Here is a 14402-nt window from a genome sequence, read left to right as displayed (position 1 = left end):
TCCGACAAACCTACTCGTGGAAACTTACGGAGGGCCGCTCCGCCGCCCAATCCAAGCCCACGCTGCTCGTGACGCGCCGCTCGGAGGGGAGGAGCTCCGCTGCGGACGGCCTGTGGGAGCCGGGGTGGGCGGGGCTTCCCGCCGGGCGGGGGGCGCGTGGGCGTGTCCGGGCGTCGCGAGGGATGTTCGGCGGCGGCGGCGGCAACAGGGGCGGCGGGGTCCGCCGGGACTCGTCATGGTCTGAGGCGCCGCCATGAACGGAGCCGTCCCGTCGCTTTTCGACCCGAAGGAACGGGTGTTGAAACTGGGAGAGACCTTCGAGAAACAGCCGCGTTGCGCTTTCCACACCGTCCGCTGTGAGCCGGGGGGGGGGGGGGGGGGGGGGGGGGGGGGGGGGGGACCGTTGGGGTTGGCCCCTCAGGGGAGCCGTTGAGGTAGCTCCTCAGGGGAACCATTGGGCCCGGGGAGCGGCACCCGGGCCCCCCCCCGCTCCCCGGGCCCAACGATCCCTTGAGGGATGGGGACGTTGCAGGTGCCGCGGCCCGGCTTGGCCTTGCTCGCAGAGGCGTCGTCGTGAGGGAGAAACGTGGCGTTGACAGGCGGCGGGGGGGGGTGTGGAAAGGAGCGAGGGCAGCGGGGATTGAACCGGGTCCCTGCGGCTGGGGGTGCTGGGTCTCCGGGAGCGATGGGGTGCGGAGCGGGTTTCGTCCGCTCCTGGGAGCGTGTTTGGCGGTGAGGTGCGCGGCTGTTGTGTCTCGGTGTTTTCCCTCGCCGCTTTCTTGGTGCTGGCTTCACTTTTTACGTCTTCTGCATCCATGTGTCTCGGTGCAAGCCTCTGAAAACCGAGCTAGGCTGACCCTCTGGCTTTTCCCTCCTTCCTTGTTCTTAGTTTTTAAAAGTTACATCCAATTCGGCAATCAAAGGTTAAAAGCAGTATTAATCACAAAGCTACTATACCCTCCCTGGGTACATAATTACTATCTAGAGAGGTGTGTGCTCAAAGGTTCTGAGGGTAGCTAGGAGACAAATGCTCTCAGGATTATAGTTCTGGTAATTTAGGACTGCTGCTTCTGGTTTTGATGTCTCATTATTTATAGACTGATCCCCAAGATTCAGTCTCACGTACGTTCTCTGGAGAACGTCCCGTATGCTTTCACACAGTGCAGCGAGATGGGTAATGTGCTTTTCTGTGAGCAAATGGAATGGCACTTAGAAGGATTGTCTGCAACTGTGAGGGAGGGGGGAGCGGGCGAAAGCTATAAATCGATTTGAACAAATGCTGTAACTTGAAATTTACCCTAATTTTGAAGAGGACTGAAAACCACATCTGGTACCTCCTACCCTTATGATTTTTTGCTGACTCCTGCAGTTTGATGATTTATTCTGGATGATTTATTTTGAAATGTGTTTTGAAATCTTTCTTCCTTTCCAACAAGTGAGGCATAGAAACTGGCACGTTCATTAGTTCTGTCAAATGCACGTGCAAAAATATCCTTCTCTGACACCTGAAGTTTTTGTTAACAAATGAGTAAAGGGGAAGACATCTACTGGTTAAAAGTTAAGATCAGAAGTCCGTTTATGGACATTGGAATCAGTATCTTAATTTTTTTAAGTATTAACCACCCCGCGGCTGTATGTTAAAGCAAACATTCTTCAATTCAGTGAGAAACTTTGGTACTGTTTTACACTTATTCCTGTAAGACGACGTGTGGATTTTTGCCGTGAACAAGGTTAGCAGGGGCTGTTAGCTATATCTTAGCTCAAAGCCTTCTGCTGCGTGCATAGTCCTGCCCACCAGCTCTCGATGCTTGGTTTTCTTGCCCGGCTGGTGTGCGAGCTGGAGCCAGGGTTCCCAGCTGTGGTCTGTGCTGCCTGGCCCGCGGGTTGTGTTGCTGAGCTTGGAAGCTCCCCAGCTGTAACAGAGTGCTGCCGCCTGCGACCAGCGCGGGTGACGTGACAGGCTGCGGGGTGAGGTGCACGTGCTGTCCAGTGGGTCCCCTTTACGCACCCGTCCCTCCATGCCGCTCCCCGGGGTGCAAGGCTGGCCCTGCATTTGCTGGAACCACGGGTTCAAACCCACAGCTGTTACCACATGCCTTGCAGAGCCTCCTGATGCCCTCCTATCTCCCTAGATCTGCACAGGCAGGCCTTTTTGCTGTAGCCCTTCCCAATTCGTTTGGGAATTCGTCAAATAATATTTCATAGATATGTTACATAGCTGCGGTGCTGATGCCTGAACACATGCTCATGTTTAATGTCTCGGATTTTTGAAAAGGGCCAGAAATTGGTGTCGTCTTTTGTTTAAAACTTCTTTTAATCGATACTTTAGATGTTGAAAGAGACAAAAAGGAAATCAGTATTTAATTGGGAAGTAATTTCACTTTTGACAAAAATAAATACACTGAAACTCAAGTTTTGGTCAGCTTTTGATATGCATGTTGCAGCAAAATCAGAAATGGATAGAGAAATGGATATTGAGGATTGATGTTGTTCTTTGCATTTTCGGTCGCTTGTCTACATCTCTGGTGTTTGGGATCAACATTTTCAAGAACTATTTATTGATCTTTCTGAAAGTAATTATGTGAGGATTTGTCTTTTGAAATATAATGCAGCTTGTTCAGCCTCTTTATCCTTTGAAACCTGAAACCATTTTTCTAATTTTAACCGAAAGGTTTTAACACCTATACTGAATCTTGAGAAAATCATCTTGACTTTGAATTCTACTGACTTATGGAATGATCCGCTCATGCAAATGGTAGATGCACTGGCAAAAAAACTTGATATCCTCCAACTGCAATTAAAAGTTGTCTACATTTAGAAGATTCCTGAAAAGCCTGTAAATAATCCCATTTTTTTTTATATTTAGATGACTTCAAGCCTGCATCTATTGATATGTCCTGTGAAGGAGACCTTGAAGTTGGCAAAGGTGAACAGGTGACAATAACACTGCCAAATATTGAGGTGAGTGGGGTGGCTGAAGAGTGGCGGGCCTAAGGGAACTATTTATTTTGTTGTGATAGGTACATACTGAATAGAGAAGGATATGAGGTTTCAGTGCTGTTTCAGAGCTGCTTGTGTGATTTTTAGAGTAGAAAAACAATTGCAGCAGGAATGTAAAATTTCAAAAGACCTGAAGGTTAAACAGCTGCACTGTGACTTTAAGTGTATTCACCGCATTGGAAATATGCTGTAGGATGACCCAGAAGTGTTGCGTACACAGAAAAGCTTCATGTGGATGTTGGCAGTGCAAGTTTCCCCTTGGTATTTATTGCTCTAGTGCAGTTCTAAAGCAGGAAAGACTGGAAAGGGAAAATTTACTACCTGCCATGCCTTACTGCTCTGCTGATATGGTAACTGAAACCCCTTTTGGTAAAAGGAGTCCTACAGTGAGCATGGTGTCATTGGGAAATAAGCATTTAATCAGTTTCAAACTAAGCTAAGCTGGGTGAAATCCCATTCCAGCTGCTTTTGGTCATGGCTGCTGTGAATCTAATTGATATTGTGAATTAGCCGGTAACATTTTTAAAGGCTAGAAATGGTCACTTGTAGTGAACTTGTCATCACCGTAATGGATTGATGTTTCTAAGAAGACAAGAAAAAAAAAGGCTGCACGAGTAACACTTACTGGACTTTGATTTAATAGGGCTCAACTCCACCAGTGACGGTGTTCAAGGGCTCAAAGAAGCCTTACCTAAAGGAATGTATCTTAATTATCAACCATGACACTGGAGAATGTCGCCTAGAGAAACTTAGTAGCAACATCACTGTGAAAAAAACCAGGTGGGTGGTTTACAGGAGAAACAACTGTGCTTTACTCATTGTGAAAATCAATTTGATAATGAGTTTAAACTGAGATGCAGGACTACCTATTACTATTTTTAGCAAAACATCATTTTTAGAAAATACTTGGCCTTGTTCAAGAGAGTGAAAAGCCTGCTTTCTCAGCACACTGAGTTTACAGCTTTCGAGTCTTGATTGGTGGAAGAAATGGGAATGTGGGTTTTTTGTTTGTTTGTTTGTTTAAACTAAAAACTGTTACATTGTTGAAAGAGATGGTAACTATTTTCTGATGAGTTGGGGGAGAAATCTGTTTGGAAAGTAGCTTGCATACTGTCTTCTGACTTCTAAATGAGGAAATAAAAAAAGATCAATCTTGTGACATGTTTCAGTAGTATTAATGGCTTGTTTTGCTGATACCAAGTTTTTGAATATTTTCTTTTCTACTGCTGAGTACATAATAGTAATTCTGCTGGAAATTACTTATAAGTGATCCTGGGTAGCCAGGTATAAAAACAAATCAACTGACAAAGGGTTAAAAAGTTATTAACACAGTATTAAAAGCCAATTTTTAGTGCAACTTTATATAATTATATGCCAGTGTACTAATGTACTTAGAAATCTAATGATGCTATTTAGAAAGGCATGACAAACAATTCCATAACTTTAGGTACTGTATTCTTGCATATTTCCTTGCATCTTGTCTTCTAGTAATTAATAATCTTTTGCTTTTACCTGCAGAGCTGAAGGAAGCAGTAAAGTTCAGTCTCGCATAGAGCAGCAACAGCAGCAAATGCGAAATGCAACTAAGGTTCCCAACAACGTTAAAAATTCTCCACCTAAAGAAAAGATGTTTCCATCTTCTCCTATGGATGACATTGAACGAGGTAAGCTCCACTGGCACATAAGTTTCATAAACTTTGCTCTTAACTAGCAATTAGTTTTTAAGAGCCAATGTGTTTTGTGTGGTTTTTGGTTTTGTTTCTTTGAGATTCACACTAGAAGCTGATTATGTACTTTGCCCTGATATGGAAATGAACACTCTGGCTCAAGTGGTAACAAAACAGTATTTGAAACTCGCTAAAGTGAAAAATCAGATGAAGTATTAGACTTAATAATGCTAAGGGTCCCACTGCTCTCTCCTTGATTCTGTCTTCTGCTGCTATTTTAATTAAACATATAGTTGGTTGTATTGTTGCACTGGACCCGACTGAGTCGCCTCTGTTTTGACATCGCTCCTCTTTCTTTCTCTGCGCTCAGTAAATGTATAGGTTACAGCGCTTTACAACTCAAAATACATTTTAAATTACCAGATAAGACCTTGTGAAAGATGAGGTTCCAATGAAAAAGACAGCTAAAAACCTGCATAAATCAACCCTTGAGCAGTGCTATGTACTCTGTTCTTGAGAGACTCTGGTTTGGTGTGACACTCATATTTCACTTAATAGGAGGCCTTATTTCCCTTTGAGGACAAGGAGGATGGCAGGTGGTAATTACTTGCTACAGAAATGCTGACAGGTGGCAGTTTCAGTGACTGGAATTGACATCTGCCTCCCAAGATGTTCTGAATTCCTTTAAACAAATTTTTTTTTTTTTTTTAGATGAGTCATTTTGAAGGTAGGGGATTTTTTTCTATTTTGGTCTTAAACTCTGACCAGAAATCTATACTACAGAACAGTACCAGAATACATGTACGGTTGCAAAGAGGAGTACTCGAGCACATGGAATAAAATGATACTTTTTCTTGGTGGTCTGTTGTTTTGAGGCGAGGGTGGGTGGGTGTCAAACATACTGCAAGTCATGCTGCCAACATGTATCAGACTCCTATGTAGTGCCAGTCCCATTTTGAGTACTACTAAAGAATGGGGAATACTTGACAAATAGGGATGGTAGGGACCCTTTAAAGTCATCTAGTCCATCCTTCTGTCCTCAAGTGAGATTTCTGACATTTTTTAACATGTTCTTAAAGCCTTCCGGTGACAGATCCTGTGTTCTCTCTGGCAATCCATTCCAGGGCTTCACTCTCTTTACTGTTCAAGTTCTCCCTGATAAATAATCTGACAGTATGCCCATTACTACTTTCATACTTAACATGCAAGTATAGGCCAGATTACTCTGCTGCTTTTGAGCAGTCCTTCATGTACTCGGAAGTCTCTATGTCTCTTCCATTATTTAAGTAAAACGATGCCAGTTTTCTAGATACTTGATTAATTGTCACTCTCCCTTAGGTATCTTGCAACGAGTCCAAGAACTTCCTGAAGTGTAGTGCCTAAATACATTTACTGTTTCAGCTAAGGTTTTAGCAGTGCTGAGTTGAGCAAGAAGACTGTCTTACAGGCACTATTCATCTTTATACACAAAGACCAAATAGTATCACATACAGTGTAATGCTTGTCACTTCCATAACAGTATGGTGCGGTAGAGCTGTGTGTAGTGATCTACTGTAACTCAGACTCTTCAGAAGTGTTGCCTGCTTAATCGTTCTTCATACCACGGTTGTGTAACGAACTGTTCCTGCTTCAGTACACTACCTTGAACGTGTTACTAACTTTGTTTTTTTGGGTGGGGGAAAGATCACTGTACCTTTGTCCTCTAGCATAGGACTTGAGTGGTTTCTTTCAGTTAGCTTAGAGCTCCAGATGTGTGGTAGGTCAGTTGTTTCTTTGGCCTTTCTTCTGTAGAATTAATTTTGACATTACTTCTTGATCATTCTGCTAGCTACATCCCAATTTTTGCCTTAGCTTTTCTGTTGTCTTTTCTGTCCTTAAGCTGTTCTCTTATACATGACCTTAGTAACAGGAGGATGCATCCTTCTCTACCCCCCCTTCTCTTTTCTTATGTATGAGTCAGCCAGTACGATCTCTTATTGTACTTTCTGTTCTTTCTTGGCATTGAGTTAGCTTGTCCTTGTAGCCATAGCCTCACTGTTTCAGGTGCCGTTTTTCCTGAACACCATTTTCCTTTAGGCTGGCCTTTGATAAGGCTGACTGCCCTAAGTACTTTTCCTTTAGAGTGGCCTTTGATAACTCAGAATTGGAAGGCTTTGTGGAAGCTTGTGTTGAAGCTTATTCTTTTGTTCTCCCTTCTCTCGATTAAGCTCTGAGCCATCTTGCATCTTGGTGACTTTCATCTTCAACCTGTTCTTATGTATTGGGAGAATTTGAAGTGAGATGGGCCACCCTCCTATGTGCTTTTTTATGTCTGCTATATCAAAGCTGTTCCTGAAGTATTCCAAGTGCTTGTAAGATCATATGAACAAGTGTCCGGGTAGTTACGATCTTGTATAATGATGAACTTTTGCACTCTGGGTAACTCCAAGTCACTGCATAAAATCTCCATCCACAATGATTCAGTAGTCTGAAACAGACTTCTCGCTTCAGCAGCGCCCTTATTTTGCACAATTATTGTGTGTACCCTTTCTGAAAAACTTGCTCTATATGTTGGGCTTTGGCTAGTATATATAAAAAATGCAGAGTGTGCAGCGTGATGTATCCAGTCATACTCTCCCAAATGTTATTTTAGTCAGGCGAGTTATTTCATCAAGAATGCAAGTTGTCTGAGTCAGTCTGATCCGTTAAATTCCAGTATTTCTTGTCTGCCTTGTGGTGTTCTAGCTTTTGCCCCACCCACACAACTATAAAGAGAACAAGGATTTGGTGAAATCTTCCTAATAGTAAACTGTGGATGGTTCCTTTGGATGTTCTTCACGCTTAATTTAATTTTGAGCAACATGTCACATAGTCTAAACAAGTGTATTGATTGTAATGCTGAACTGCTGGGAGGCATTTTGCGTGCCACTGCAAACATCTTACAGCCAACTCACCTGTGTGATTGTAACTGCAGTTTTTAGTCAGTGAAAGGCATCTTTGGGGGTGCTAAGGAAAATACATAAGACTTGCTAGCTGCAGAAGTTAAAGGCTACGTGGAATGCACCACCCTGTGGAATGTGGGGTTAGCATTTGGATTCAGTCACCCTTGTTCTAACGCTTGGCTTGGAAGGGAAAAAAGTACCCAAGCTACAAGAGAAGAAAACCAGATGACAGGCTGGATGCTTGCTTGTGCGCTTTTCATTGTTCTGGAGAGTTTTGGTGTTTCTGGTTTGGTTTTGTTTGGGTTTTTTAGTTACTGTAATGCATTGACCTGATTTATGTTGTTGACTTTTCTTTTTTAATTTTTTTTCCCTGCTTATATTTCAATTATGATGAATGTTAATTGAGAGACAAATCATGTTGTTTGCAGAGCTAAAAGCAGAAGCCAGTATCATGGACCAGCTGAGTAGCTCTGATAGTTCATCTGACTCTAAAAGTTCTTCATCCTCTTCATCGAGTAGTGAAAATAGTTCTAGTGATTCTGAAGATGAGGAAATGAAGCCCTCTCTTCCTATGTCAATGCCGTATTTGCAGCCACAGCCTACTGTGTCTGCCATACCACATCAGCCTGTCCCTGACAAAGATGCCAGTCATAACAGATCCCAAGAGAGCAGTGGTCATATGATGAATACACTACGTAAGTACAAAGGCTGTTCTTTTCTTAGTGCACAACTCCAGACATCAAGATTCTGAAAGGAAACCATATTGTTTTTAACTATGTCTCTGTTATAATTAAAACTGTGGGAAGTGATGCTAGGGTTTGATTGTTCAGCAGCGGTCTGAATTAGACAGTGAGCTAGAAGGTTCTTGGTCCCCAGAGATATTAGTTTAAAGCTGATGCAGTTGAAAATATTTCCTAAGCTCTTCTGGCTTCCTCCCAGTTATGTACATTGGGACTGGAGAACAGTAATTTTGTATTGAAAATACTTGAACTAACAGGGCACTCCCAAAACATATGCTTATAATTTCTTGGGTAGAACTATGGGCAAGATCCTATACTAGCAATACTCTGAATTACAGGAGAGATGGTGTATTCTTAGCTACTTCAGTTACTATTATTCATGGCACTATTCCACTGGACAGCATGGCAAAACTGTCCTTTGCCTACAAGGAAGGAGGCAATCTGCTTTCAGGTGATACTATCTTATTCCACCCATTCAGGCAACTAAAAATAATTTGAAGAGTAGCTGTGATGTTGTTCAAGAAGTGGTTGCTGCACAGTCTGGAACTGAGTGCTCAGTGTATTCGAAAAAGGATAGTTTGGACAGAAAAAAAATCCCACTAGGTAGAGAATCTTAAGTTCGCTACCTGAATAGCAGGAGTATTCAGACATAGAAGTGAGTATTCAGCTATAGTGACTCTTCAAAACCAATTATATTTTTAATTGGGTGCTTAGCTGCAGGCTCCCGGTTTGAAGAGATCAACCCTGGTTTGCAGCCCAAGATCTTTAAAGTTTATCATTTATATGTAAACTCGTTATACTGAAATTTTAGACTCTGGCAGATCTACTTTTATTTCAGTACTTAATGGATAACATGAACAGGTTGGGGTTTATTTTGTAGCTAGTATTTAAATACTGAATTAAATATCTGTGCTAGTTATTTATGTACTGCATTAACAGATAAGATCAGACTGAAAAGTCCTGTGACATTGTGTGCAAAGGACTAAATGCTGCTTTCATTTTACTGTCACTGTAGACAACAATGTCTTCATGTTTACAATTTGTGTAACTTTAGAGTGTGCAATTTATTTCAACCCTTATTCACAAATGGGATTTCGCATTCTTCATGCTTTAAATAAAACTGTTATGAAAATGAGACTAAGTTCTATCCCCAGTGTCAGAATCCCAGCTGGCAAAGCTTCCACTGAGAAATACACTTACAAGTACAGGTGGCCAAGTCCACCAGTTCCAACAGTCATAGTGAGAAAACACCTCTTAAAACATGACAACATCAAAACTATTACAGGGGAACTTGGTGGCTTGATGGTGTTAGAGAACCATGTTGATAGGCAGAAACTCTGTCTGCAGCATCAAGCCTTGGGCTTGACTACCTGAGCTTGCCTAGATTTTTAGCTTAATGCTGTTTACTTCTGTTATGGTTATGGATCTGTTTACTGCTTAAAATGATTATGTTTCCAACGTCCAGTATGGTTAATGCTTAAAATACACTTCAACTAGACAAAGATCAAAAATGTCACTTTCAAGGAGAATGTGTTTCTCTAGCTCCCTTGCTGAGGGAATTTGGCAGAAGAGTGAAACCTGGAGAAACTAAATGGATAGCACATGGTTCTAGCTTGAATGGCAAGAGTTCTCAGTTGGGGTCCTGTACAGTCATTTCTTCCATCTCAAATAATGTTTTACAGAAATAAAATATTGAATCAACAAATGTCAGCACAATCTGTTTGCTTGTCTAATCCTGTTTCGAGGTCTGATTGCTTATGTGCATGACTAGTTTTGTGCACCTCTGTAGAATCGGGGCCATATTATATATGTATAATTAGTGAAGTTTCCCTTTGGCTTGCTGTGTGCAGGCAGAAGGCTGGGGGAAGGGTTAGAGAGCAGAGTTTCATCTTGCATGTAGAAATCATGCAGCTGAGGTTTTGTGGGATTCAGGAAAACACAGGAGGTGGTGTCTAGAGCATGGTAACCAAATACTTCTGTCAGATATACACCATCCACCCCTTCAGGAATCCAGGGCTCAAGACTGCCCCTCAACCCCAAAATACTGCTTCTTCCCCTTTCTACCTTCAGAAGCTGATTATATATTGCCTTAGATCAAAGTTTGTGAATGGTGGCACTAATGAATCTGTTCTTCATAAATATTTGATCATATGTTGCTTTATGTCTACTTCTTGTTTAAACAAGAGTTATGTTAAATAAAGTAATCTTCCACAGAAAAACCAGCATAGATTGGCTGTTCTGGGTCCTTGTGTTATGTACATAGTATCCAGCACAACTTCACTTCTTTTGATTCTCGGCATTGGTACAACCAGCTAGTCATGAAATAACTTTCCCTTGCACTAGTTTCATGCTGGTGTGACCACTAAGATCTGTGAAACGCAGGTTACTGCTGTCTCCTATAACAGGCAAGAATTCAACTGAACATATTTATAGTCATTGATGTAAAAGTTTAGGAAATGTCGTAATTTGCAGTGCAATCTATTTCCTCAATTAATATAGCTAATAAGCAATTGGCATGGTGAAAACTGAATTCAACAGTTTTCCCTGCTTTATTGCTGCCTTGTAAGTACAACAGATTCTAGATGTTTCTTCGGAGTCCTAGTTATAGGAACTTTCAATTCTTGCACCAAACCCGTCTGAAAACTACCAAGGCTAGTCTGTGTTATTTTGCCATCTCTCTGAAGGTGTTTTTTGGAGGCAGGGTTATAAAAATGGGGCAGAAAATTTTCCCAGAAGTAAATCCTAATGCATTATTTCTGACTCTGGAACTTGGAGTTCTTGCTTTTCCCATCTGTTGGTTTTCACAAGCATTGGTATTTTTGGCTGGTGTTACAGGGTTTGTGTAATTTCTATTAACTGCGTTGAAAGAGCTTTTGAAGGCTGCAGAATCACTATTTGGAAGGTTATCTTCTTGTTCGTACTCCCAGTCCTCTCCTAAAGCAGGTAGCGCATAACAGGGCTGGGATTTCTAAGAAGTCACTGTAAGTTTTCCTTTGAGTGATAAACACATGAGTTTAATTTACTAATGCCATTCTCTGCCTTGAAATGTTATTTCTCGGGATAATATATTGTCCTGGATAATTATTGGCAAATTACTTGATTTTGCTCTTTCAAAATTTCAACTTTATATTAAAATAACACATCGTAAATGTTGTCTCTCTGTAGAGAATTAGAAATAAATTTGTCTACAGTAATACTTTAAAGATTGCTGGAAACGGCCATCTTCGCTATTCTTGTCTTATATAAAAGTGTTTTCTGTTGTGTTGCAGAGAATCATGTACCACTTTCTAAGCTTTAGTGACGACACTGTGGAAAACAAAGGATGGCTAAATGCAGCCATGTTAAAGACTTCAGTGTTCTGGCAGAAATGATATGCCTGATAACAAAAGATCCAATCTGAGTGTCTTGTTGGGTTTACCCTCTTGAGGTTACATTTTACCCATCTGCAAAAGTGGTCTGTGAAGGGTGCTGCAGCTGAGGAAAAGGCGTGTGAAGACAGTGTGCCTACTCAGTTTGTGATTTTTTTTTTTATTTTTTTTTTCATTGCTTTTTAGGCCATTTCTGCAAGACACAGTCTGAGATACTTTTTTTTTTTTTTTTTTTTTTTTTTAATGGCTGTTTGGAAAAGGTGGTGTGAATAAAAGCATACTAGTTGGAACAAATTCTTAAAAATGTGTGGGAAGTTGCTGGATATGATGTAGGTTCTGTATAGCATGCTGCTGTATTTTTTGTTGGTTATCTGTCATCCTGGAAAGAGTCCCTCCCTCCCACCTCCTAAGCTTATGGACATCCATTGCAAGCACAATGTAATCTTTCTTCTTACTTCCCCATTTTGAAATATATATAGCCACCAAATTAAAGTGCTTTGTAAAATTTCTTTTGATGTTTTGTTTGTTCACTTGTTCCAAAACCTGTTTGAAATAGTAGGTCACTGATACATCTTTAAATGGTACATCAAAGAGCTGCTCTTCTTGATTGAGACACCACTTTGTTTTGAAGCACAGCTGAGTAGCATTCAGATGTGTTTCAAACAAACCAACAACTCGTTTTTCACAAAACTGCATTCACCAGCAGTTTTCCTACTTATGAAGCATGAAAATGTGGGTGGCAGAGATAGCTAGGTGTTGCCTTTTGTGATCTGGTGATATTAACTAAATGCACTGGTGGCTAATAAGCTAATGGATTCCTTGCCAAGATTTTAAAATTGTAGAAAAGATCTCTCTAAGGTTCTGTCACTGGGGCGTTTGGTTCTACACCTATTTATTCTCTTCTCCTAGGATAGTTTGGGTTAGAAGGGACCTTTAAAGATCATCCAGTCCAACCCCACTGACCTGTTTGGTGTGGTTGGTTTTTTTTTTTTTTTTTTTTATTTAAGCCTTTAATTGGGAGAGGGAATATCTTGAAAGAAGAAAAGTGTTTCCTTGAAAATGACTAATATGTTGACTCTCTTCTAGGAAATGACTTGCAGCTGAGTGAATCTGGAAGCGATAGTGATGACTGAACAAATTTTTGGCCTTAAATGTATCACCTTTTTTGCTAAATGTGTCTTAGCGTTTGTTTTGCACTAAGATTAGATTACCAGAGACTGGAATGAATGTCCTCAATTTTGATAACAGACATCCTAATTTTCTACTGACACATCATGTCTATAATACAGCAGCATTGATATCCCATCAGTGCCATGGTTATGAGTTTATTTTTCAAATTACTGTATTTACAGTAAAATTGTGTATGATCTGATTTTGATTATTTTTGCCTCAGCCACCTGTTTTACTTGAAACTGATTTGTAACAGCTAGTTACTTTATATAAAATAGTTACTGAATGGAGAAATTTCTGATATTTATGGAGGCAAGTTTCCTTCCTGTCATTTAAATGCTGAATGCTGATCTCACAACTTTTACTTGGAGGGAGTGAAAGGGAGAACAACTCAATGAGATCTGCTGTGTCAGCTACACTTTTTGTTCAGCTCACAGTTCATACCTTTAAGGAAACTGCTGAGTAATGTGGTCCACTAGTGCAGTTACAGTTTACAATTGTTCAACACATTGCTGAATTCTTAATTTCATTGTATTTGTAGGACTTTATATTTCTGAGCCTCAAGATTCCTAAGGGAACTTGTCTATTTTCTGCCTTTTTTGTGCAACTTGAATAGGCTGGTCTTTATACAACCTTTTTGTATCCAAATTTAGATAACTGCAGAGACAGCAATGAATTTCCTTCATTTAATTCTGTAATGGAAATCAGAAAATTTCTTTAGGAGTATGAAAGTAATTTAATAAAGCAATATTTATCATTTTCATGTGTCTGATTCTGTTTTTACTGATTAAGAATTCCATGTTTTACCTACAGTAGTCATGCCCATGAAAAGGTCATGCAAAGAAATAGAAAGCAGTGAAATGGCAGCTAATACCAACTCCCCACACTGTTTGTAAGACTTGGGTGTTCATTGCTTTCGCCTACACTGAGACAAGCCCTAATAACAGCTCGCCAGAAGTTTATGGCGGTGCTAGTGTACTGATGAATGTTTATTACAGATTATATCCAAATGCCACTGGTAAGTGATACTGTGTTAGACAAGAGAAGGTGTTTGCCTAGTCTTATTTTTTTCCTCATTTGAAATTATATTTCAAGACCTGAAGAACTGCAGCTAGGAGTCCAAATTTCATCCTGTAGTCTACTGCTGAAAAGTTTTGTAACTACTAGTAGCAAATGTCTGTAGGATGAATTCTGATGAGATAGATCTGCTCAGTTTTGCACAGGAGTCTCCTTTGCTAGATTGTAGTGATTGAATTGCATCTCCATGTCCAAACTGTGAGGACTGAATCCTATGTGTAAGCCTGAATGGGCAGACATGAACAAATGCACACTCAGTAAATGTATATGATAGATGGGACTAGACTAGCTCAGCATCTCAGCTGTGCTGTATCAGCCTGTGCTTACCTCTAGACAGATTAAGAGGCCAAAACCATGTCTACCCCTCACAAAGGAACCTTTATTGGTACCACCTGGCAGCATGAAATATTGTAAATGCAGCTTTCTGGTTCTTCCCCACATTGCGCTCCATACCCCCAA

The 14402-nt window shown here is 40.8% G+C and overlaps 1 protein-coding gene across 2 annotated transcripts; it reads left to right on the top strand.

Moving 5' to 3' along the window:
* The first annotated feature begins 179 nt into the window (after positions 1–179).
* On the top strand, positions 180–13607 carry EAF2 (ELL associated factor 2). Of its 2 annotated transcripts, XM_075430808.1 has the most exons (6): positions 180–356; positions 2867–2961; positions 3644–3780; positions 4519–4664; positions 8017–8283; positions 12783–13607. In XM_075430808.1, the coding sequence occupies exons 1-6, from the start codon at positions 254–256 to the stop codon at positions 12827–12829; spliced, it is 795 nt and encodes a 264-aa protein (XP_075286923.1). In that variant the 5' UTR covers positions 180–253; the 3' UTR covers positions 12830–13607. The 2 variants fall into 2 exon arrangements, with proteins under 2 accessions (XP_075286923.1, XP_075286922.1); XM_075430807.1 differs by lacking the exon at positions 12783–13607 and having other exon boundaries at positions 8017–12703.
* The last annotated feature ends 795 nt before the right edge of the window (positions 13608–14402 follow it).

The sequence above is a fragment of the Opisthocomus hoazin genome, chromosome 9 (assembly GCF_030867145.1).
Source record: "Opisthocomus hoazin isolate bOpiHoa1 chromosome 9, bOpiHoa1.hap1, whole genome shotgun sequence".
Lineage (NCBI taxonomy): Eukaryota > Metazoa > Chordata > Aves > Opisthocomiformes > Opisthocomidae > Opisthocomus > Opisthocomus hoazin.
Note: the sequence above shows the minus strand (reverse complement) of the source record. Positions and strands in the feature narration are given on the sequence as shown.

What these genes read in the sequence shown, in the direction of transcription:
- EAF2 (XM_075430807.1), top strand. Translation starts at nt 254, where the DNA reads ATGAACGGAGCCGTCCCGTCGCTTTTCGACCCGAAGGAACGGGTGTTG. An exon ending in TAACACTGCCAAATATTGAG is followed by an intron (nt 2,962 to 3,643) that starts GTGAGTGGGGTG and finishes TTGATTTAATAG; the next exon opens with GGCTCAACTCCACCAGTGAC. An exon ending in ATCACTGTGAAAAAAACCAG is followed by an intron (nt 3,781 to 4,518) that starts GTGGGTGGTTTA and finishes TTTTACCTGCAG; the next exon opens with AGCTGAAGGAAGCAGTAAAG.